Genomic DNA, 25,016 nt, shown 5'->3' with positions numbered 1-25,016 from the left:
GCGTGGATATTTGAACACTGTGGACACTGTCAGTGTCTCTGCTGGTTACACTCATGTCAACACTGTTTACTGCTGCAGATCCTCCACCACCCAAACCTCCTGACGTGGTTCTTCATGTTGTTGACTGAAGTCAGATTTAATGTTCATGTGTGTTTGTTCAGGGGGGGTCAGCTCTCTCAGCAGAATCATCATCACTGCTCACATTCATTGAAGCTCCATCACAGAGCTGTATTCACCAAATCTGACTAAACGTTTGATGTAAATTGTTCATTTCTTCACACAAGTGTCTCTGACTGAAAGTCGTCTTCTGTCCACACCTGTAGAAGAGGACCAATGTTCTATGATGAACTGGTGGATATTTGATTTCCTCCACTGAGAGTCGCTCACAGCCAAAACTAAACTGTCTGATAACTGTTGTAGTTTCTCTGTCCTTAGTTCAGATCATACAGCGGATGATGTGTGGGGATACTCACCAGCCCCCACCTCAGTGCTGATTTGTAGTCGAGGGTTGAATCTATGTGACTAAGTGTTGCTGAGAGGAAGACTCTGACTGTGGTCTGTGTGTATCTCTGATGAACAAATTGTTGTGAGAGGCATGTAAACAAATGTTTATGTCAAATGACGCTGCAGTCTACACACAGAAAGTTTTCCTTTTAGCTCGTTTATAACAGTTCACTATTAACATTAGCTGCTGCTAACCTATCAATCTAAACACTGATTGCTTTTTCACACTCAGAGCTACGACTGCAGCTGTTGTCAGCTCCAGTAAAAAGTTCACTCCTCCATTGTCTCCACCTCTGTGCTGTCTGTGTGAGAGCCCGAGTTTCTTTCTGCTTCATTTGTGCCTTGAAAACCCTGCGTGTGTTAATAAAATCCATTTTTTCTAATTCATCACCCTCAGTCAGTCTTTTGCAATGTGTTCATTGCACATGTTCATATCACAATGAAAATAAGATTAAGCAGTAGGCACTACTTAAAATGAAAACTCTGTTGACTTATACTGCAACATACCTTCTTTTTGTCATTTTTTATGTATTTAAAAAGATGCAGTATCTGTACATACCTGGATGAAAATAGCTGACGGCATCTATTTGGCTATTTACACCAGTATGGAACTAATGGCTGTTAAACAGTTTGTTTTTTTGTGTTGTTAACGTGTGTCTACAGGATGCTGCAAACTGTTGCAAAGGGCCGTTAAATAAGAGCCATATGCCATGTGGCGTTATTTGCAGTATCATGATTTCATGAAGATGTTTGCTCCAATGCAAAAACTGAATATAACAATGTAAAATATGAGTCAGTATGAGGACACACTGTGTTCACACATGATACTACACACCCTCTGTTGGTCCTGTCTTGTTTTAATGTGGAACAGAACAGACGTCTTCTGAGCTCATATAAACATGGTTGTACACACATACACACACATATAACTACAGTTATAGAAAGACAGTGTGTTTGTCTCTATTTACATCAGATCAAATAAATAGGAGATACAGGACAGGAAGGAGTCTGACTGTTAACAGTGTTTGACTGGGAGGATGAGTGGTTACAGAAACGTCACAGGTTCAAGTCTTGAATGTGCCAGTGTGCCACTGAGCAAAGGGCTAAAATGAATTGACTCACTAAGCTTGTTAAAAGCTGCTGTAGAAAACACTTGTATCATTAGTGTGTATGGAGAACAGAACCTGGTTATTAGGAAATCAATAAATTAACAAAGTCCATAAATTGTCCAAATAAATTTAAAATAATTAGACAAACTGAAAAGCACAAACACAGAGATACAGCCATTAATGTATAATGAATTAATCATAATGTGTTTACTGTGGATTAAATCGTTTAGGTTGTTGCTTTAATTGCATGTTGAAGAAAAATATAAAACCATGTTCATTAAGGAAACTTTTGTTACTAATAATAAAATAATTCTGCGGATAAATTAATTCAGTTATTTTACTCTCTTTAAAATGAATTTATTAATTGTAACTTGCCCCCTTATTTATTGTTGTCCTAGTAAAGCAGGTTGAGTCCTCCGTACATTTATCTGGACAGTGTAAAAGCTGGACACTGTTATCATTAATGTCTTCAGGCGACTTTCAGACTGAAGACACAGTTTTCGTAAGTGAAACGGCTTAAAGGAACAGTCCAACATTTGGGGAACTTCATCTTTGTTAGATAAGAAACTAGTGCCCACCTTCTCCATGCGTCAGCTGTTTAGTTGACTGTAGCATCAGGACAGTGAATGGTGCTAAAACCGAAATATTTTTGTGTTTTACATTTCTATTTCTACAACTTTTTAATACAAGCATCATGTAAATCAAACAGACTTGAAGCTGGTGGAAGGATTTTGTTTTTCTGCTTCCAGTCTTTGTGCTAAGCTAGGCTAATCATCTCCTGGATCTACCTGTAACCTGGACACAGAGATGACACTGATAGGTATCTGAATAACCTGACTCTGGAGTTAACAGAGGGTTTATCGAAATGTTGGACTTTTCCTTTAACATCAAAATAAAACCAGTAGTTGTACAACCACTAAATTTCTGGAAGTGTGACTGAACAAAGTGACTTTTGCAGTGGAATAATTTAGTGGTTGGTTCTCGAGCAGCAGGAATCTACACATGAGCTTTAATTTATACAGTGCAGCATTAAAGTCTCTGCTGTGACTGTAACATACAGTATGAAGCTTTTACAACTGCAAAGAGAAGATGACTGAAACAAAACCTACTCATTGTGTAGCTACACTTCCCTGAAACTGTGCAACACGTAACATCCAGTACAAAAAGGTGCTTTTAACAAATATTCTGACGGTAGATAATTCATACTTAAGGACTTTATAAAGATATTTACATATTTCTAGATGTTTATCTACAAAATGCCAGAGAGGACACTGGGAAAGGATCTTGTAATCTCAAGAAAGTTGGTTTTGGATTTTTACATAAGAAGCCAATAATAACAAGATGTTTTGTCTTCTAAATGTTTGTTGTCTTGAAATCACAGTAATATGTATATGTATATTTAAGTAAGTACAAATAATTCTTTGATAATCACAGGAAATAACTCTTTAGCTCATGACCGGTTTAACCACCCGGTGTTTGTATTTTATGTATAAATCTTTGGGTTCATTAATTCAGAGGTTTGATACGACGCCTTATAGTTTTATTAAAAACTCTTATCGCTCTGTTTCTTCAGCTCAGACTCTGGAACTTTTCTCTCAGGTTCTTCACGATGCTCTGTTGACCGGCTTCTGTCTTCTGTCCAGAGTTTGAGCTCGTTTTCTGAGACCCATCGTCCTGATTGGTAGGGGATGCTGCTGTATTGTCGAGCTCTTGAGGCCTAGCTAGTTCAATTTTAGTTTTCGCTTCCTCCCTCTGTTTGTATTCGTCAGAGTCCTGATAGGCCCGGCAGCGGTCGATGACGGCCATGATGTGGATCTTCTCCCTGCTGGTCGGTGAACGGATCTGAACGTAGCTGTCGTCGTCATCTTCTTCTTCTTCTTCTTTGGATTCTTTGGCTGTTTCTGCAGGTTCTGACTCAGGCTCTGGAAGTTTCTCTACGACAAAGATCTTGTGTTCGGGGTCGTTGGGTAGCGCTGCCTCAGCTGCAATGAAGTAACCGTCGTAGTTGCTATTAGAGACCTGGTCCTGGAGCTTCTGCAATTCAGTCATTTGTTCTCCACTCAGCCGAGGGTCCAGAGAATTGGCTCGGTGAAGCCGTTTGCTGCGTTCCTCTCGGCTGGCATCCCGACTGCTGCGAGGCTTGTACGGAGGACCCTCGTCAGAACCTCTGTCGGTGAGGAGGTGGCTGGAGGAGCAGCTGGAGTGTCTCCTCACACCTGCATCAAACATCTGCTCCGGGATGGAGCGACTCCGGCCAACAGGACTCTTCTGAAAGCGGCTGTGGTCGGAGTATTTGGAGCGGAGTTCTTGGACGTCAGGCCAGTTGAAACCCTCGATGGGAGGAGGAGGGCTAAGCGGACTGCGGGAACGAGCCCGACCCGGGAAAACTGCCCCTGAACTGCAGGGGAGGATGGGGTTCAGAGGCAGAGTGGACGCCTTCTTATGAGAAACCAGCGCCAGGTTTGGATTACCTGCAAAAAATATAACCGAGCATAAATATAAAGTATAAGTACATGTTCTTTATACTTTATTTTCATACCAACCTGTTTGACCACTGCAGCTCTTTTGACCGTCAGACTTAATTAGTAAACACAAAGTTATCACAGCTGACAGAAATGACTGACAAAACTGACAAAATAAAAATAAGACCTGACTGAAATAATGAAGTTGTAAGGTACGATCAGAACTCGCTTCTATTTTATCTTGAGGAGGGAGCAAATCTAAAAAAGGGGAGATATTGTAACTTTAATATAAACTCCCTGATTTTGTTACAGTACCTTAAATTCCAACATCATGTTTTAGTGTTAAATGTCATAATCCCCAAATATACATAAATGTGTTTAAATAAACTTGATGCTGCTAATTTTCAGGTATTTAAAATCAGCATTAAGTAATTGTGCCTCTATTTAATGTGTCCAGACTAAGAGAACTCTGCTTTGCAGTAGGTCTGAAGGTAAATAGGACATCACAGTACCTGGACTTTCCTCCACCACACAGGGTAAGATCTTCTTGCTGATCAGGATGCCCTGACTTCGCTGTCGGACCACTGGTTTGGTCGTTTTGATTCTCTGGCTGTACTGACGAGCCAGATGGAGGACTTTGCTCTTCGTTTTGTCTACATCGTCCACCTGGTTTAAACCCTCGCTGGGCCTTTCCCCCTCTGCCTCCACCTTCAGCTGGGTGACCCGAGGAACCGCAGCCCTGAGGATGACGGCCTCTTCCCCGAACACCTTCAGGGTGTCCTTCAGACTTCCTGTCCGACTCACCCTGGAGGCTTTGGGCTTGAGGGGCGAAGGGCTTGTGGACTCCTCTGTGATGGTGCTGAGGTCAGATGCTCCACTCTCTCTGTCACAGCTTTTGTTTGGAGTGTTTGTCGAGCTGGAAAGGCCGATGGTGGTCGCTCTGGAGTTTCTTGTAGCTTCTCTGGATTTTTCACGCCCTCGGTCTTCACTTTGGGATCTGGTGATCTCTTGCTCCATTGCCTGCCAGATTTTAATCATTTCAGATGAAGGCCTGAAGTCTTCATCCTCATATGGATTATCCTGCAAGCTCTGAGATCTGGATCTGAGGCTTTCTCCTGAATCTTCTGGATCTGTGCTTCTCTGATCAGACTTCAAAGAGTCCAAAGAGTCACTAGATACCATGTGATCACGGGTATCTCCAGGTAAAGCCAAGTGTGACTCCACTGAGAAAGGGTCAAGACTGGAGGAGGCTGTCGGGGTGGAGGGATTAGTCTGGACAGTTTTATCATTTGGGATGCTGTTGAACCGGCTGACAGAGCTCCTGACCAGCCCGGTCGGGATGTATGTCAGGCTCTCTCTGCGCTGGAGGCTGAAGGTGGCGTCCTGGCTCTCAGCGTTCTCGTAGTAACTCTTGATTTTGCCGATGAGCAGCTGGTCCTGCTTGGACAGGGTGGAATCTCGCCTCCGTCGAATACCTCTGTCAGTGTCAAAGAGGCTGTCGTCCCGAGGAGATAGCAGAGTCAAATCTGTTGCACTGCAGGTCTCTGCAGGATCTGGACAGATGCTGTTAAGTCCTAAAGGTTGGTTGGTGGGTTCGGTGCTGAGGCTGAGGCTGCTGCCGGTTCTGCTTGGTAACCGTGGCGAAGCACATCCGAGGGAGCGAGTGTCGTCCTGCGCCAGGCTGCCTCGTTTGATGCTGTTGGTGAAGTGCTGAGCAATAGCGCTGGCTTTGTCCAGGACGGAGGAGGGAAGGATGCTGATGACTTCACCCTGCTTTTCTGCCACCTCCTTGTCATCCTCCTCATCCTCAGATGACTCCCCACTACTCAAGGTTTTTGAATCTGAGTCAGGTGTGGCGGACAATGGTTCCTCTGTGGGCTCTGGATGTTCTTCACGTTTCAGTTCTTCTGACCTTTGAGGAGACACTGAGGTCAAAGGAGGGTCTGGATCAGAGGAGGGTTCTGGTTCAGAGTTTACTGTTGGTTCAGACTTCTTCTCCTGCAGCAGCTCGTCTGCAGCGGGCTACAAAAGAAGAAAATCCAAATAATAATTAGAACTGAAGAAATTCTCTGAACCATTTAAACATCAGTTTCAATGAGGCTTCAGTTTGGTTTGATGTGCGACTTTCTTTGGTTTTCAGTGAACTATGCGGTCTTATACATGTGGAACATTAACTCTGAAGTACAGCTTTGACCCGGACAGTTATGGAAGAACCTGATCCTGAGTTCTGAAACACTCTTGATACTGGATCCAAACAAGCATGGCAACATGTTCTAACAAGAGTACATAGACAACCTATTGAGTTTTAAGAACTGAGAACAAGCTCCACGTCACTAAAGAGGAACAGAACAGAGCAGGAGGTTCATGAGGGGAAATCAGGATAAGGACTGGTGGATCTGATTAAAACACGTGGAAGGTCTCAAACCTGCAAGTCTTCCGCTGTCATTTACCTGCTCAGATGTCGGCTCAGTTCCACCTTCTTCAGGAAGTCGTCCATCTTCTTTGTTAGAGCCGTTTGAGGAGAAGCTGCCTCCCTCTGTCTCCTTCAACAGAACATGTCAAATTAAAGTTTAACATCAGCAGATAAAGAAGAAAACATTCTTATATCATCATTAGTAATTATCTTTTTTTAAAGGGTCAGTTCACCCGAACCACAAAAAGTCATGTTTCCCTACAGAATCAATGTTCTGTTTGTTCTGGATCATTCACAGAAATAAAACTGCTGAGTTTTTCAAATATAAGTTTCCAAACTAAATTCCTTTCACCTCCGTTGTGTTAGGAGAAGAGATGTCAGAGACAGAAACCTCCAAACCTCAGCTAATAAAACGTTCTTCATGTTATTTTCACAGGGAACATCAGGAAAATCTGTCTTTCTCCTGAGTGAACTGACTCTTTATTACAGACACAGTGAACGACATTAACCACCTCTGATCATGAACAACAGGCAGGTGATGAATCCTGTGGGTTTCGTTATCATCACACAAGCTAAATAATGGGTCAGTCTCTGAAACCAAACATGCAAATAAACGAAGCAACAAAACACTGAGAGGCAGCAGCAAACGTCTGGTTCAACACGACCTGAAGACGCTCAGTTAAGGCTGGTTTCAGCACCACAGCAGTCGAGCTGGATTAAAGGTTAAAGGTCGGACGTCCAGAGAAGCTTAAAAAAAACAGAACTTACATGAGAGGAGGAGAAAAGTAGCTCTGAAAACACGGTATCAGTTCTTCTTCTCCAAAGTCAAACGTTTCAGATGGATCAGTTTCAGGACGGTACAGGACAGGTTTAGCGTAGCTTAGCATAAAGATTGGAAGCAGGGGGAAATTGTTTGCCCAACTCCATTAAAAGATGAAAACATGGTGTGTGTTGACAGACCTGCTGGATCAGTCACCAACAGTCTGACTTCATCACGATACAGAAGTGCAGTGTTATTACAGCAGCAGTCGTCCAGGTGAACGTTTACAACACCTGATCTCTTCTTCAGATAAACATCCTGGACTGATGAAACTGATCCGTCTGAAACATCTGGATCATCTGAGTCTGGAGAACAGGAGTGTTCATCAAAACCCTGAAGTCTAACTGTTCTTTAACTGCTGCTGCACGTGTCTGAACATTAACAGTCCGCTGTCCGTCACCCTGCTGTAGTTTAACCCGCTGACCCCAAACATGCAGCTCAGCTGGTGTTAGTTCCACACATGAAGCTCATGCAGCAGATAGCTGAGAGCTCCGGAGCAGGGGTGGTAAGTTATCATTGAGCGGAGCGGGGAGCGCTGTTATCCGGGACTTTAGAGAGTTACGGAGCTGGTGTGGGAGGGTGGAGGGCCAAGCTGAGGACGCAGGTGATGAAGAAGAAGACCAGGCCGGCAGCAGAAAGCCTCACCGTCACCGAGCTGGACAGAAAGGCCTGGACCCTGTAGTGCCAGCAGGAGATGGCTGCCAGCACGGAGCTGGCAAAGTCGTCTACCTGGTCGTCCTCCAGCAGGATCTCGTCCGGATCACTGTCCTCTGTCTGATGAGACCGCTGTGGAGACAACCTCTCCGCCTCCTCCTCCTCTTCCTCGCTGCACATCAGCCGTTGTAGGGAGTCCTTCCTGCTGCCGAGCTCCTCCCCCTCCTCCTCCACGGGCCGGTCGGATCCCAGTGTGCTGCAGCTGACAGCGGGCTGCAGAGAGCGCCTCTCCCCCGGTAACACACCCTCACTGTCTGAGTGCTGCGGGACGTCACAGACCTGCTGATGTTCCTGTAAAGTGTGTGTTCTCTAGGACTAATGAGGAGCTGGTCCAACAGCAGGACTCAGCTGCTCCTCTGAGGGAGGAGTCACCCCACATCACCTGGTTTATGTTGTTAGGGTTAGAATTACAAAACCACCTGAGACTGGTCCCATAACACCTGATGGTGTGGATGTTTTTTAATTCAATGACCTTAAGTAACCTTCATTATTTTATATAAGATAATTGTATATATGTAACCTGTATATTCAGAATATAAAGTTGTGTTTTATCTGCCCTGGTCCCTTTGAAACTTTTCTTGCCTTGGTTTGTAATAATGTGTGAAGTTCCTCATCGACCACTAGAGGGCAGCGCAGCTGACATGCTGCTGGAAAATGATGCTTATTGATCATTTATAATATTGTGATTTAGCTGATTACTTATGAAACAACAATGTTTTATTTGGTGATGATTTTTCTTATATATACGTTAAACCACAGTGACAGTTTGTTTCTTACCTTTAAGATGGCTGTGAGTTCGACAGGAGAATCAGCAGCAGAAGAAGAAGAGCAGACATGATGGTTGAACACAGACAGTAAAAACATTCAGTTAATATTAATCAGTGAGAAACATGAATTAATAATAAATCCACACTTTGACCTCTCATAATGTTTGGGCATGATTTACAGTCACCAACGTATTCAGGATGTCAGTGACTGTTTCATTCCTCAGGTCAGTAAACGCACCACAGTTATAGATGTGATGCATGTTTGTAAAGAGTCCGTGAACCTGGCGTCAGCTGAGAGCAACAGGTCAAATCTCACCTGAAATAAAACACCTGCTCAACATACAATGCAAATTTTCTGGGCTGATGTTTGTTAATTTGAGTTTTACACAACACAACAATCCACTGTGCTACAATCAAGGACACTGCAACAGGAAGTCAGACTGACACTGGATGTTTGAGACACTGAGCAGCGACTCAGATCTGTTGCGTTCGGGACGTTTTCCTGTTCGTTCTAAACTCTGATGGATCTCTGTCTCTCAGAGACTAAAGGAATCAAACTGAGTTTTGGAAAGTTGATGAGGTGGAAGATTCACAGTAACTGTAATAACAAACTAACAGTTTATGACTTTACCTTTGCTGCTCTTCAGGATTTGTTTGGTTGGCTCTGCAGAAGAAAGAAGAATTTCATTAGAGCTATAAACAGAATAAAGTGACAGAAAGAAGCAGCTGATGATCTGATTCGTCTGTTTGTTTGTTTACCAGACTGTCGTCGTCCCTGACGACCGTCTCGCTGAAACTCTTCAGACTGAGAGGACAGAGCTTTCTTCAGACGCTCGGGACTGTAACGATACCTGGGAGGATCTACAAGTGAAAACATCATCATCATCATCATCATCAGTTGCTGACGTCACATTCAAAGACCAGGTGCTGAACATTTACTCACAGATGGAGTCCATTTCTAAGATGGCCTCTTTAGCCTGAAACAAACAGGACAACAAACATCAGACATCTGATGAACACAGGTCTCACTGGTCAGACTGGTGATCTACCGGTGTTACTGGTGTCACTGGTTCCTGACCTTCTGTGGGATGATGGCGTGGTGGTTTTCCAGAATGATGCGTTTGATGTGATGAGCCCACAGCTTCTTCTCCTCCACCGTCTTCGCCTGAAACCAAAGAACAGAGGATTGAATCTGTTTCATCTGTTTCCAGAGAACTGGAGTTTATAAACCCAAATACGTATAAAACATTAAATAAATGTATATATACTGAACTGTCTCCCACAGATAAAAAAGATATAAACCAGTTAATTAGAAAAAATTATCAAAGAAAATTAAGATTATAGAGTTGAATCCAGTTTATAGTTGAACTACAAGAACAAAGGTTTTTCATCTTTCATCAGTTTAGGTTTTCTACCTTGATAGATCCAGGAGTCGTTACATACAGTGTTATACAGTGATGCTGGTTTCCCTCCTGAAGAGTTAATCTGTGAAATGCTGCAGCATTCACATGTTTGTGTCCAGACTGAACACCTGCGCAGGTGTCGGAGGTCTCACCTGGACGGTGTGAGGCTGTTTGGGATGTTTATAATGAGTGACGCTGAAGCTCAGGGAGTCTTTGGCGCTTTCGATCAGCATCAGAGTGGAGCACTGAAAACAGAGGGAAACTCAAACCAACATCACTCTGACGAACACGTCTCAGGTCTACGACTCTGAGCTTCGATGTCAGTGACAGTTTGTTGTTTCTCACAGAGATATGCGTCTTGTAGACGTAGTGTTCTCCGCGGCGTTTGGTGATGAGCAGCATGCGATCGAACAGGAAGAGCGTTCTCTCGTTTTTGGCTCGATGAAGTTTGAAGGTTCCCTCCAGAACCAGTTCTCCGTACGTGGTGAGGTCTGGACCTTTCCAGTTCAGCAGCAAAGACTGAACCTCCTGGAGGAAACACAGAAAACCAGAACATCAGAGCAAATCATACGTTAACTCTGTAATTAAAACATTCAGTGCAGAACTTGGAAATCAGCTGTTTCATATGTCGTCACTGAACCAGAGTGATCGCCAGTTAAAACACACTGTAAACATGAAAGTGGATTTCATGAAGTCTCTAAACCCTGAGGAGGTTTATTCAGGTTCTTCTGTCACAGGTGTTCAGCACCCTAATGGGTTAATGGGTTTTCTGTGTGAGCTGAAGAGTAAGAGCCACCTTTAATTGACTCATTTGTACCTTTCAATTAACAACACATTCAAGGCTACAGACCTCAAATACCAATCAAACAAGATGCTAGTTATCTCAAACAGCTGACACAATCTCCTTTCAATAACTGGTCAAGTATTTATTTATTTATACAGTTGAGACAAGCAACACATCATAAACAGAACCTTAAATAAAGATCGACTTGATGGGTAAGAGAAAATATTCTGTATGTATCAACTACAAATTCAGAAATTCTAATAATTTCCTGCCAAAACTAAAGATTATTTTTGTTTTGAAAAACAGGTCATATGAGAAAATCAATATTCAAACATTTAATAATCAAGAAAAACGTGTTATATGTAAATTTTACCAGTATCAGTGTGTGTGTTCATCTGCCACTTACCTGCAGTCTGACGGCATGTTCGTGTTTCCTCTTCATGTCGTTGATGTACCAGGCCACGCCCGTCATGGTGTAGATGGCCTCCTCCACCACCTCATACCCCTCCTCCTCGGGGTCAAAGTGCTTCGCTATCTCCTAAACACAGACGTCATCAACGATTGAATCTCGTCAGACTCACAATTCTATGCAGATGATCACACTCGGATCACTTCTTCTTGTTCCATTAAATATTGTGGAAAAGAGTCACGTCAGATTCACAGACCTGCTCAACATGGACGAAACTTACTTTCATGGATTAAAAGAAAACAGAAGTTAAGATCCACAAGTGAACAAACAATTTCTCCTCATTTCTCCATGATACAGCTGTGAACTGTTTGCATTGGCGTCTCCTGATCTCATTGGTTGTTTATGCATCAGCTGGACCATGTTGACTAATCAGTCTAATGCTTATGACAGGTGTGATGGGGCGTCAGATGTGTCGGTGTCGTACCTGGAGCAGCAGGTGGTATTTGAGGATCCTCTGAACAGGCTTGAGCAAGTATGAACCCAGAGGCAGCGACCGCTTCAGCAACGCCTGACGCTCCCGGAAAAACTTGGCCAGGGATTTATTCCTCATGCAGTCCGTCAGCGCTGCAACTGAACTGCAGCAGGCGGGAAAAGAAGCAGGTGTGAACAGGTGAAACACAGGTGAGAGCAGGCAGAGACAGGTGTGCACATCCCGCAGACGTTCAGCACTTACTTTGGGTAGTTGGTGCAGTACTGTGTGTAGATCTCAAAGTACTCGCTCTGAAACAAGTCGTCACAAACAGGAAGTCAGAAAAGTTCAGACTGTTTCTGACGCCAGGAGAAAACTTCACTGAGATTCTGAGATGTTTTCTAATAACTGGACGATTGATCACTTTTATATCAATTTATCTATATTATTATTGAAGAAGCTGCACAAACCTTCAGTTAAAGTAAACTCTGGTTATTTTCATATGATTAATAATAATTATAATAATATAATAATTGGGGCGTTGAGTGGCGCAGTGGTTACATGTCATTCCCCCTCTCTGCCTCCCCACTTCCTGTCTCTCTCTACTCTGCTCTCAAATAAAGGCATAAAAAAGCCCCAAAAATATTCTTTAAAAATAATATAATAATTAATATAATCATTTTATGTTAAATCCTGAAGAAGCTTCTCACCTTCATGACGAAGCAGCGGGCGACGGCGACGGGGTCGTTGTCACACAGGTCGAGAGCCTGAAGCAGCTCGCTGTGAACAGGAAACACGTCACCATGACGATGACGACAACAACAACAAGAAGTCAACCGAAACATCACATCTCTTCATCTACAGCCAGGATTAAAACACCAGAGATGAAAATATTGCTGACTTTATGATTTTGCAGTTCACAGGTCGACCTCCATTTAGTAACCATTCTGGACCTTTCAATCGAATCACACGGCCTTCCTCAGCAGGTGGAGTTTTTAAAAATGTAATTATAATAATAATTTAAAACTAAAAGTGATTAAATTATTTTTAGAAAATTAGGAAATTTTATCAATTCAATGACAACTGGGCGTCTGCTGATGAAGATCATGTGAAATTATCAAAAGCTCCAGAACTTTGTGGTGAAACTGTTTAGTCAAAAATGAATTTTGAATCTCAAAGACGTTAAAGGATAGTGATATTATTCTGATTGTCTACATTCATCAGTTTTCACATGAATCCACGACTTAATGGACGTAAAGAAAAATCAAACTGTAAATGAAGGAACTTGAATTTAAATTCAAACTAAAACGTTGAAAAACGAAGAACCAGGTGAAACATTTGAACCGTCTCCATCAGTAGTTGTAACGACGTCATCTGTCCAGAAGGTGGAGCTGTTGCTCTGTGTCGGGTTAGTTTGTTTTCTGTATCTGCAGCTGTTTCAGGTTGCCGATGGGCTCAATGTTAATAAACTTAATAAACTGTTAATAATGTTTTCATTCAATCCACTTTGAGAAAAGAATAAAATCTTCAATATGGTACAAACAGGAAGTGAATAGAATCCAGTGTAAAATAGAAAACTGTTATTTTTGACGTCTGAGCTGGAAAATCAAACTAATGTCAATGTTTACAGAGAAAAACCTGAAACAGCTGATTCGATGTTTTGGAGCCGAGGAAACAAGGCGTCAAACACCTGAAATCAGCAGGAAATTTCAACAACAAGCACAGCTTCAGGTTGTTTTCAGAGCAGCAGCTTCACTTTGAACTTTCAACAATCACAACAAAAACTTGAACTAAAATTTTGTTTCTGAACATCAAGTGTAACAGCTGGTTTAAAGCTCGTCCATCAGCTGCTCCGCCTCCTCGTGTCCTTTAAAGGTTCAGAGCTTCACACTGAGTCACTGCAGGACGTCACCACCTGAAAGATCATCTGACCTTTAAAATGACCTGATAAAAACCTCCTGTGTCTGTCGAATGTTCTGTTGTGTTACAGTATGAAAACACCACACGCAGCTCTTCAGCCCTGACCGGTTCTACCTGTAGGTTCAACCCCCACCCCACTGAAAATATGTCGCTGGGTGCAGGACCACAGCAAACCACAACACTCCACACTCCATGCTGTGCAGCCGGGTGGTGCTGGTCTGAAAAACAAACTCACCCTCTGACATGAAGCAGCGAGCGCTAACTTCACAACAACAACAACAACAACAACAACAACAACTAGAGTCAGGATTTTAACTTTAAACCAGTTCATCAGAGTCAGGATTTTCCTCTCACCTGTTGAACTCGTAGATGTCCTCGATGTTTCCAAACAGAGCACAAACCTGCTCAGGACGAATCGACAAATCAGACTGATCGATGATGTGAGCCAGGTAATCCTGCAGTAGGAGGAGGAGGATTTTACATATTAAAGTGAACCTGCTGCAGCTGTTTCATATTTATTGTTTTTATTATTGTGTTGATTTGATTCCAATTGAAATGTGATTTTTTATTAATTCATTCATTCATTGTCTACCGCTTATCCTCTAGTAGGGTCACGGGGGGGCTGGAGCCTATCCCAGCATCCTTTCGGGCGAGAGGCGGGGTACACCCTGGACAGGTCGCCAGTCCATCGCAGGGCACACAGAGACAAACAACCATTCACTCTCACTTTCATACCTATGGTCAATTTGGAGTATTCAATCAGCCTAGTCCCCATTTGCATGTCTTTGGACTGTGGGAGGAAGCCGGAGTACCCGGAGAGAACCCACACAAGCACGGGGAGAACATGCAAACTCCACACAGAAAGACCCCGCGTCTGAGCCGGGACTCGAACCCGGAACCTTCTTGCTGTGAGGCGACAGCGCTAACCACTGCACCACCGTGCCGCCTATTAATTCATTTAATTGTATTTAATACAGAACAGGCTATTTCTAAAAACAATAAAAGTTAATAACAATAGAAACAGTCTGACCCTCGTCACAGCTGAGGAACAGACTCATTAACAAGCAGTTCATTAAATCTGAACTCAGACTCTGAGTCCAGGACGTGGGTTTGTTTCTTCTTGCTGCAGCTTCATCTGATCCTCACTGTTACATAAGAGGCTAATCCAGAACGTCTTAGCCCGTTAATTATAGTCTGTGACGTGACGACACACACACACACACACACACACACACACACACACACACACACACACACACACACACACAGACTCTCACCGAGGACCTGAATCTGATCTGAGTTCAGTTTCACATGATGATCTACAAACTGAGGCTCAGATCATTACATCATCACATCTAATTAACTTACTAATTGTTCATTTTAGTGAGGATGAGACTTTTACTTTGAAGGGCACATGTACTTCCTTCCTGTCTACATGTCTGAATATGTTCATGTGTTTGTATGTTGATTTATTCTCACTGGAAATGTTTAGTGACTGTACGAGCCGAGCAGAGGTCAGAGGTCACAGGTCAGCGTGTCGATGTGTTGGTTACCTGATGTTGATGACATCACAGTGAGCTGAAGGTTCAGGACTCACCTCTACGATCATGCGCAGGTCTCTGACATACATCCTCTCCGTCTCGATGATCTCCATGATGACACGGTCCAGGTAGGTCAGCTGAGGGTTCGGCGCCATGCTGCTGGTCGTGAACGGAGACGTCAGGTGGCGGCCGGAGGTTTGGCTCGTCGTCGACTCTTTGTTGTTGTTAATTAGGCCTAGGCTCCGCCCCCTCCTGTCTGCACCGCCCCCCGCGGGGCTCAGGTCCAGGTCGATGTTGGGGTTGGAGGTATGGGAGGAGGGGGGCGGGGGGGCGGGGCTGTCGTCTCTGGAGGATCCGGATCCCGAGGACAGCGTGGAGATCAGGCTCACCGGGCGACGGTCTGATGACAGGTCGGGGTCGGAGGGCGTCGCCGACGGAGCGCGATCATTACTGCTGATGGAGGCGGTGGATAGGCGGGGGGACTCTGGGGGGGGGGGATTGCAGTCTGATCAGTGATGTCATAATGATGATTAACAAAAAAATGCTTGTCAACACACACACAGTCAACACACTGAGTACACACACAGTCACACACACACACACACACCCACACACACACACACACACACACACACACACACACACACACACACACACACACACACACACACACACACACACACACACACAGGACAGCTCTCAGCAGATGACTTTCACAGTAAAAGTCCAGGTTGTGCTCGATGTCGACACAATGTGGTCGGTGAGGAAACAGGAAGTGATGTCACAGGTGTAAACACACTGATAAAGGAGATCAGCTGATTCAGGTTCCCACAGAATCATCTGAACATCTGGAGAGTTTCTAACATCAAAACAAACGAACAAAAGACAGCGTCCATGTCTCTGTCCACTCTTCAGACAGAGACATAAATAAACGTGTGAACCTTGAGATATGACCAGGAGAGATGAAATTCGACTGTGTGTGATCAGCTGTGATCAGCGTTATATTGATGTTCAGACTGTGACACTGAAGGAAACTTACAGTAGGATTCTCAGTGAAGTCCTGCAGCCTGGAGTTTTATTCTAGAGGGGCATCAGAGATGATGACATCCTCAGGAAGTGATGTCACACTGCAGCCCTCCTCTGAGGAGGCGGGCCTCAGTTCAAAAACTGATGGTGTAGTTACAGTTTACAGCTGCTGTGACTCATCATCACTTTAACAGAACTTATTTCTACATGTTGTAATAACTGGACTTTCACAATAAAGGTTATTCATACATTTAAATTACTTTAATTATTTTAATAATTGGTTTAATTATCTCCAGGTTAAATGATACAATTCAAATAAAAAACTCATTCTCATTAAAACTAAAGAGTCTCTGTGATTCATTAAAGTTCATTAAGACGTGAGGGAAGTTTAGAGCAGAAGGTTCAGGTTCAGATCCTAGACAAACACAAACCACCACCTCATCATAACAGCCGAGGAGCCTTCGAGCAAGGCACCAACCACCAACTCTGACTGTTTAAATAAAGTTTGGACACCTGAATCACAGGTGTAATGACAGGAAGCAGGTTGATTATTGACTCTGATTGGTTTATGTCGACTGTTTGATTTGTTTGATTGGATTCAGTTACAGTCTGGTGATCAGAGAGCATGCTGGGATTTATTCTCTCACATGGCCATTTTGAGCAGTTGTGAAAGGATACTCCATCATTTCTAAAAACAACAGTTTGGCTGCAGTTAAAGTTGAGATTGTTTAACAGAAACATGTTACAGATTAAACATTAAATGTTTTTATAAACTAATAAAGTCAATTCATATTTATCTTTGAAGTGACTAAAACAATCAAAGCTTCAAACGCTTCAAATGTGATTTGAGACAAATGCTAACAGAACATGGTAATGCTACATGTTAGCATGCCACTAGTCAAGTCAATTTCATTTACATAGCATAAATAATAAAGATGTCTCAGGAGACTGTCTGATTGGTATGCTAACCAGCGCTAACTAGCATTAACATGCAACATTAGCATGTCAACGTGTTCACTTTTCAATCAAGTCTTCAAATGAATTTTAGGTAAATTTAGATTGACTGACGTCTTTTTCACTAAATAACCAAATAATAAAAACCATCACCTCAAGATTCAGTTAGTGTGCTAACAGCTAGCTGGTTAGTTGGTACAAACAGTCCAGAATAATCATAATTTAATCTTGATTATCACTAAAATATGTTTCCTGAGCATTTAGTCTGTAGTCTCTGAAGTGTTTGTATTATATTATCACTGCTCAAAATGGCTGCTGCATGGTTTTGGTCGGTGTTAGCGAACATACCGGCTAACCCCTCCTCCAAGGGTTTAGCTAAATATCTGAACAGCAGAGACACTGACAGTCCACCTAAAACAGAAAACAGAACAACCAAACACTTAATGTGGAGAAAACAACAACATTTACGACTGGAAAACATTGTTAGCAAAGCTAGCAGCTAGCAGCAGAGAAGCTAGCTGAAACATCTACAACTGTTTGATTATCTTGTTTTCTGGTTCAGACATTCGTTGTTTCTCCTTCAGTTCACGACAGAAACCTTGTTTAAAACTAATGACTGCACGGGAACAGTGATGCTAATTTAGCATGCTAATATGCTAAACTACAGGATGTTATGCTAACACACCAATGCTGTGTTCTGGTCATATCCCAGTTACTGTGACACTGAGATATATCTGAATCAGCACTAAAACAAAACCAAGATAGCCGCCCATTATTTGATCTCAGTAAACCTTCATTTAGTGGTTATGATGTCAGACTGTCAGAGCTCAGAGTGTGGAACATTACAGACTAAACATTAGCATTATTAGCATTTGTATTTAGCTAAAAAGGCTATGTTAGTGTTTCCTGCTGAACTTGAGGTAAAGACCACATAACATGTGACCTCAGGAGCTCTGGAACCTGAACCTGACCTGAACCCGGTCTCTGGTTAGTCCAGGTTCAGTCGGTTCAACATCTGGTTTTTATTTACAGGTTTATCCTTTTGATGGTGAGGCTTCAAGTTCTGGTAGTCCTACTTAAACTGATCCACGTGAGGTCTGGGTTTGGGTCGGGTTTGGACTTAGACCTTCATCCTGACAGTTAGTGGTGGAGGAAGCGCTCTGATCCTTCACAGTTAAATAATACTTCATTGTAAAAGTCCCACCTCAGTGAGTCACATGTATTTACTGTAAACTCTTAATGTGAAAAGTAACCACTTCCTCTGATGGTCACATAAACAGATTTAACTCTGACATCAGGAAAGAGGAGGGAGGATGTTTTCATTCGAACTGTAGAGGCTGGACTTTATACACACACACACACACACACACACACACACACACACACACACACACACACACACACACACACACACACACACACAGCTGTCCGTTAGTTGTTTGGCTTCCTGCCAGCTGAAAGTCAGTGAGGCGTTCACTGACCCAGCAGGAAGTGGATTTATGAGCATGATAACAGGAGCCAGTCACAGCTCAGTGTTTACCTTCAAACACAGCCACGACCTTTGACCTCTGCAGCCGTTACAGAGATCACAACAAGGTAAATCGTCTTTTCCTCCGAGTCCAAAATGTTCAACAAGCTTAAAAACAAGAGAAGATCATCAGAGACCGTCTGACCTCACACTGACGCCGCTGCCACTCACCGAACCAGCGGCGGACGAAGACTCGTCTGAACCGCCGATCGTCCCCGGCGCTCCTGAAGGAGATCTTCACCTCCTCCTCTGAACATGAACACCTCACCACCGCAACGTGTCCTCCTCCCCCTCCTCCTGCCAGGCTGCGCCACATGCTCCTCTGATACCCCATCACTCCACAACAAGCCTCACTCAACTACTTTTAAAAATAAATGGTCAGTTTTCCTGCAGCTTCAAAGACGCCTGAACGCTCCACAGGTGTGACTGAGCTGCTGCTGAAGAACACACACACACACCGACTACAGAGAGCTGAACCACAGAGTGATTTTAAAAAAGGAGGAGGAGGAGAAGAGGAGGAGTCATGAAGAGAGGGATCATATAAGAAGAAAGAGGAGGGGTCAGGAGGGGTCAGGAGGGAGAGGAGGAGTGAGAGCAGAGGAGGAGGGGTCAGGAGGAAGAGGAAGGAGAGCAGAGGGAGGAGGGGTCAGGAGGAAGAGGAGTGAGAGCAGAGGGAGGAGGGGTCAGGAGGAAGAGGAGTGAGAGCAGAGGAGGAGGAGGAGGTTATGAGAGGAGTCCACTGCTCCTCTCTTCCCCTTTAACAAACAGAATCAGTTCTGCTGTGAATATGTTCAATAAACTTTTATTGTGAAGTGTAACAGGAAGTCCTCCTTCACATGAAAATAAGAGACGTAAGTTTGCGGCGTGGGTCCAGATCTACAGACCTCCTCTGAAAGCCTGCTCCTCCTCACTACGAGGGTCAAAGTTCAGCCAGCAGGAAGCAGACTGTGATGATGTCAGACAGGTAAGGAGGAAACACCTGCTGACATGTTCACGGTTCCTCTGAGAACCGGAGCGATCTGATCCTCCTCCGGTCCCTGTGGGTGTGTTTGTTTGTGTCACAGAGCGTCTCAGGGGGACGGGGTCATGATGAGGGAAAATGGCCGACTGTTGTGAGTCACAACGGAGCTTTGACACATTGACGTCTCGTCTTGATTCATGAGTCAGTGAGACTCAAAACCACCCATCCATCCAATCCAGGACCAGAACCACGGTTCTACCACCGAAGAACTTAGAACATGAGGACAAGCTCCTTCAACCAACATCAATGAGTCTGGATCAGATATGGACCAGACTGGGACCTGACCAGAACCAGACCACAGATAGGTGAACATGCTAGAACATGTTCTAACAGTTTGAACCTGACCACACAACAACCACCACAGTTCACCTGAAGTGACCTAGAGGTCAGAGGTCAGAGCAGCAAACACATAGGCTGACACCTGACCAGGAAACTGTCCACATACTTATGGCCATGTCGTGTGACGTCGCTCACAAACAGGAAGTAATACAGTGTTCCTGAGGAGATGCATCACTTCCTGTCAGTCTAATCAGCCGGTGAGTCACACAGGTTGAGTAACAGGTAAACAGAGGAAGAGATTCACCCCCCACCCCTCCTCCTCTGTGGAGGAGGGGTGGGGGTTATCAGTGAGGAGTGTCAGAGTTCCTGCGTGCCTTGAATGCCTTGAATGCCTCACTGTGAGAGTATTCGAGTATTGTTTCCCAGCAGCTCTCTGGTCTCTGTTATCACAGACCACTTGACCAGTCTGAACCGGGTCTCAGAGCCGAGACGCAGGTCCCCTGAAGACCTCCAGGACTAAATAAGATCTCAGACCTGATCTCAGATCTCAGACCTGATCCAGACCTGATCTCAGACATGATCTCTGATCAATACAATAAAAATTCTCAGTTTAACAACTTTTCTAGAAGCTCTTGAACAGACCGTGACATCATGATGAGGTCCCTCTGTCTACACAGACATCACACTGAAGTCCTTTCATTCAGTCTGTGTGTGTGTGTGTGTGCGTGCGTGTGTGTGTGTGCGTGTGTGTGTGTGTGAGTGTGTCTAATCTGTAATGAGGATAGAGTTAATCCAGCACAGATTACAACTAACAACACAACAGGTCCTCATGTCTAACCAATCATCTGATCCACATGACCTGAACACCTGTGAGGTCGTTCACACACACACACACACACACAAGCGCACACACACACACACACACAAGCGCGCGCACACACACACACACACTACAGGCACATGATCTTCACAACACACAGTCTATGTAGCACAAATGCATCACACAACAGCACCTTTATGGGTTCACATCACATCACACACACACGTCACACAGCACGTCATTAGCGTGATCAACAGACAAAATAAATAGACAGAAAGATAAAGGTTGTCTCACTGAGATGATGTCATCAGCATGACATCACAGCACCCGTTTTATGTAACACAGTTAAAGTCAGTAGCTTCCCTGGCGATTAAGAGTCTGGTCATGTGACCTGAGATTAGCTTTGAATGAAGACACACACACGCACACACACACAATAATCAAAGTTTTCTTTTAACAAACTCAGACTGACCTAAACATTACACTACCCATAAAACCTGGGGCCTGTCACTATCGAGACGCCTCAGTCCAGAACTGTGACTGTGTGAAAATGTAGCAGCAGGAACAGATTCTCGATCAGATCTTAAACCAGGGAGAATCGACCAGAACAAGAACAAAGAACCCTCATCTAAAGGACAGGGTTCTCTGACTGTCACTGTCAACAGAGCAAACAGTAGACAAACAGAGTGACAGACGTTCTGTCTTCATGTTGCTGCTTCACATCAAACATCAGAAACCAGACTACAGTCCTACCTGTCCACACAGAGACCAGGACCAGAGAGACCAGGACCACAGAGACCAGGACGAGGTCTGAGCGGGTCTGACAGAGTGTCCCTGCAGCTCTGACAGGAGGGGGCGGGGCTTAATCCAATTAGGATCAGAGGCAGTGAGATGCCACCTGCTGGAGTGGACTCTCATCTGATTCAGTCAAATAGTGTTTATTTACAACTGCTGTAACCATGACGACCATCACTTTATCCATACTGAGTAGAGATGCACACATAACACACACACACACACACACACACACACACACACACACACACACACACACACTGACCCTGGATCAGCTGTGAAACAGGAAAAGCAACATGGACGTCTGAGCAGCTCAGACACACAGCTATTGTCCTCTCTCTCTCTCTGTGTGTGTGTGTGTGTGTGTGTGTGTGTGTGTGTGTGTGTGTGTGTCTGCAGACGCTGCCGGCTCCCTCCACCACCGACCACAGAGAAGAAACACATCAACACAGATGACAACAAAGACTGATCTGTCGGAGAAGGGGGGGGGGGGCGAGAGAGGGTGAGAGAGAAAGAGAAAGAGTGAGAGAGAGAGAGAGAGAGAGAGGTTTTTTACCTTCACCCATGGAGACGTCATAGGAGGAGCTGTGAGATCCTTCAGGCATCACACTGTCCCCTACACACAAACACACACAGGTTTAATTAAACCTGATGAAGAGTCATGATGTCATTAGAGCCCCGCCTCTGAAGATATATGTGTTTGTGTTTGTGTTTATGTGTGTGTGTGTGTGTGTGTGTGTGTGTGTGTGTGTGTGTGTGTGTGTGTGTGTAGTCTCTGCAGGTGTGTGAAGGTCATCGAGCAGTGATGCGTTCAGGGACACTGCTCTGTCAGCAAAGTTCACTACAGCTGACACCGGGACCAGGTCTGGTCTTTACCACTCCACCTCTGGACGCTCAGATTCACCGTCTAAAGCTGCAGTCAGTGAACGCCGCACAGTCTCAACACTGTATCCCACCAGGTCCCGCCAGGTCCCCACTGAGACACAGTCAGGTACCAGGTTCCCACTGGACTTTCTGAACCTGTGAGCCGTGACAGCTGGTTTCACTGGTTCAGAGTTAAAGTGACATGAGAACAGCAGCTGATAATCAATCGATTGATTGATCAGGTGACTCAGTCTGATGAGTTTCATCCTGCTGACCTGTGTGTTTTCTGTCATGCTGTGTTTCATGTTAAACAGTGAGGCCAGGTGAGGCAGATCAGGTGACCACACACCTTAATCAGCTGATTGACATGAGGACTGAAGAACCGGACTGACCAGAAGAGACCAGGTGACATCAGCAGGTGGAACACAGCAGAGTCTCAGTCCTGGACTGATTCAGACTCCTGGTCTGACTGATAACTGAAAATCAGTTCATCAATAACATGATCAGCACATTAATGAAATGTTTTTATGTCTTCATCAATACTTTATCACCTGTCAATCAACTGATCAACCTGTCCAGACCCCAGGTGTTGGCGGTGCAGGTCTGGTTGCTGTGGTAACCCCAGGTCTGTCAGCAGTCAATCTGAGATCCTGTTAGAGGCGTCAACGCCCTGAGGCAGCCTGTCTTGGCCCCGATCAGCTCCAATCAGTCTGATCAGGTTGCCATGGAAACGCGGAAATGAGTAGACACACTGAGCCGCCCGCACACGCGCGCACACACACAGATCTGATCTGTTGTTTTTTTCTTGTTCTGACACGAACTTCCTTTTAAAAACGCGTCACTGAATCTTCCTTCGCTGCTCGTGCAGCTGCAGATCCTCATCGTCACGTCTCGATGCTTCATCTTCATCGTCAGGCTCTTCTGTTCACTTCGGCTCCGTGTGTTTCACCGAGCAGCTGAAATCTGGACAGAGTTCAGACTTGTTCCCTCCGTCTCAACGTTGGCTGGGTGCCGCTGACAGGGCGTGTTTCTGGGGCGAGCTGCCGCGACAGACACCAGCAAAAGTTAATCTGTGCTGAGAATAAGCGCTGTCATGTGTTTTAGATGTAAGCCGAATTACAGACAGACTCCACCCGACTCTAACAAACACCATATTATCGCAGAAGAAATCGTTATTTTCTCAAATAAACGCGTAATCTTTAAATGTCAAGATTTCCTAACGAGGCTCTGCACCGGCAGCCCCACCTACACGCTTCATAGGCAGCGGACTGAACCTTGTGGCTCAGTGATACTGTGATGTTTTAAATGAGACTGATTTAAAGTCAAACTGCAGAGTCCGCTCCACAGTCTGATGCGTTCAGGTGACGCGGGTTAAAAAGCAGAGAAACACTTCCTGCTCAGAAAAGCGAGTTTAAACGCGTCAGAAACATCCAGAGGAAACTTCACTGAGTTTCTATCAACACACTGTGGGTTTGTTCCGACACTTCCTCAACACTCAGCAATGAAGTACAGGAAAGTAAAGTAAAGTAAAGTAAAGTAAAGTAAAGTAAAGTGGAGTCCGGACTCACCTCAGTGAAGCTTGATGTTACAGTTGGCGGTAAATGTTCTTCGGTCTCATCCACTCTGTTTGCTTTGGTTCTAATAAAACCTCCAGTGTTCCTTCATTAAACCTCCGCTGTCTGCCCCCACTCCCTCTGCGCATGCGCCTCGTTTGAACCAGTACGAAAACGTAAAGCAGCAGAAGACAGGCAGATTTTTTTCTGCTCTAAGCTTCGAGGGTTCCACTGAGAACCAGCAGAAGGTTCCACTGTACGGAAGAGGATGAGGGTCACATGAGATTCTTTTAATTCTGAGATTAAAGTCAGAATAAAAAAAAAGTTCATGTCTTATAGGACGTGAACTTTATATACCAGGATATAAAACAGATCCAGGATCAGGTCACAGTCAGGTTCAAAGGTCACATGACCTCTGTGATGAAGATGAAATAATGAACACATGAACTCTTCACTCTGATTCAGCAGGAGCTATTTCTGCATCAATCATTAATCAATTAATCAATACACAGGAAGTGGATCTGATACTGGTCAGTCTACTGATCACTGATCAGTCTGGGGAGTCCTGCTCAGACAGAGAGGGATTTTAACCTCGTTAAAGGTTAATGAATTTGAAAAGGTGACATCAATGTATTTAATTCAAATGTTTGTTTATCATTATTATTGTTGTATTAAAACTAATCTGCTTCACAAGACGTTATTGATTGATTAATGAATGATCATGAGGAGTGTGATTAAACGATAACGAGTCTCTGTCTCCCCCTGCTGGACACGAGAGAGCTGACAGAGACAGAGACAAAGACAACTCTGTTACAACATCAGTGAGGACATGACGAGTCTCAGCCTGTCTCTCACACACAC

General features: G+C 44.3%; 1 protein-coding gene across 1 annotated transcript; it reads right to left on the bottom strand.

Moving 5' to 3' along the window:
* Window positions 1–1,354: 1,354 nt before the first annotated feature.
* Window positions 1,355–24,346, bottom strand: plekhg3 (pleckstrin homology and RhoGEF domain containing G3). Its single transcript, XM_022758967.1, has 18 exons — window positions 24,171–24,346; window positions 22,295–22,354; window positions 15,372–15,799; window positions 14,129–14,229; window positions 12,565–12,634; window positions 12,119–12,165; window positions 11,870–12,020; window positions 11,383–11,514; window positions 10,538–10,720; window positions 10,345–10,437; window positions 9,868–9,954; window positions 9,733–9,766; window positions 9,549–9,650; window positions 9,421–9,453; window positions 8,800–8,810; window positions 6,526–6,618; window positions 4,588–6,097; window positions 1,355–4,084 (listed from the first exon to the last, which is right to left on the bottom strand). The coding sequence occupies exons 2-18, from the start codon at window positions 22,341–22,343 to the stop codon at window positions 3,183–3,185; spliced, it is 4,026 nt and encodes a 1,341-aa protein (XP_022614688.1). The 5' UTR covers window positions 22,344–22,354; window positions 24,171–24,346; the 3' UTR covers window positions 1,355–3,182.
* Between the last annotated feature and the right edge of the window lie 670 nt (window positions 24,347–25,016).

The sequence above is a fragment of the Seriola dumerili genome, unplaced genomic scaffold (assembly GCF_002260705.1).
Source record: "Seriola dumerili isolate Sdu_G_001 unplaced genomic scaffold, Sdu_1.0 BDQW01000312.1, whole genome shotgun sequence".
Classification (NCBI taxonomy): Eukaryota; Metazoa; Chordata; class Actinopteri; order Carangiformes; family Carangidae; genus Seriola; species Seriola dumerili.
The sequence above is the reverse complement of the archived record's forward strand: the minus strand, read 5'-3'. Positions and strand labels throughout refer to the sequence as shown.

What these genes read in the sequence shown, in the direction of transcription:
- plekhg3 (XM_022758967.1), bottom strand. Translation starts at nt 22,343, where the DNA reads ATGCCTGAAGGATCTCACAGCTCCTCCTATGACGTCTCCATGGGTGAA. An exon ending in ACGCCATCATCCCACAGAAG is followed by an intron (nt 9,767 to 9,867) that starts GTCAGGAACCAG and finishes TGTTTGTTTCAG; the next exon opens with GCTAAAGAGGCCATCTTAGA. An exon ending in TCAGGGACGACGACAGTCTG is followed by an intron (nt 9,454 to 9,548) that starts GTAAACAAACAA and finishes TTTCTTCTGCAG; the next exon opens with AGCCAACCAAACAAATCCTG.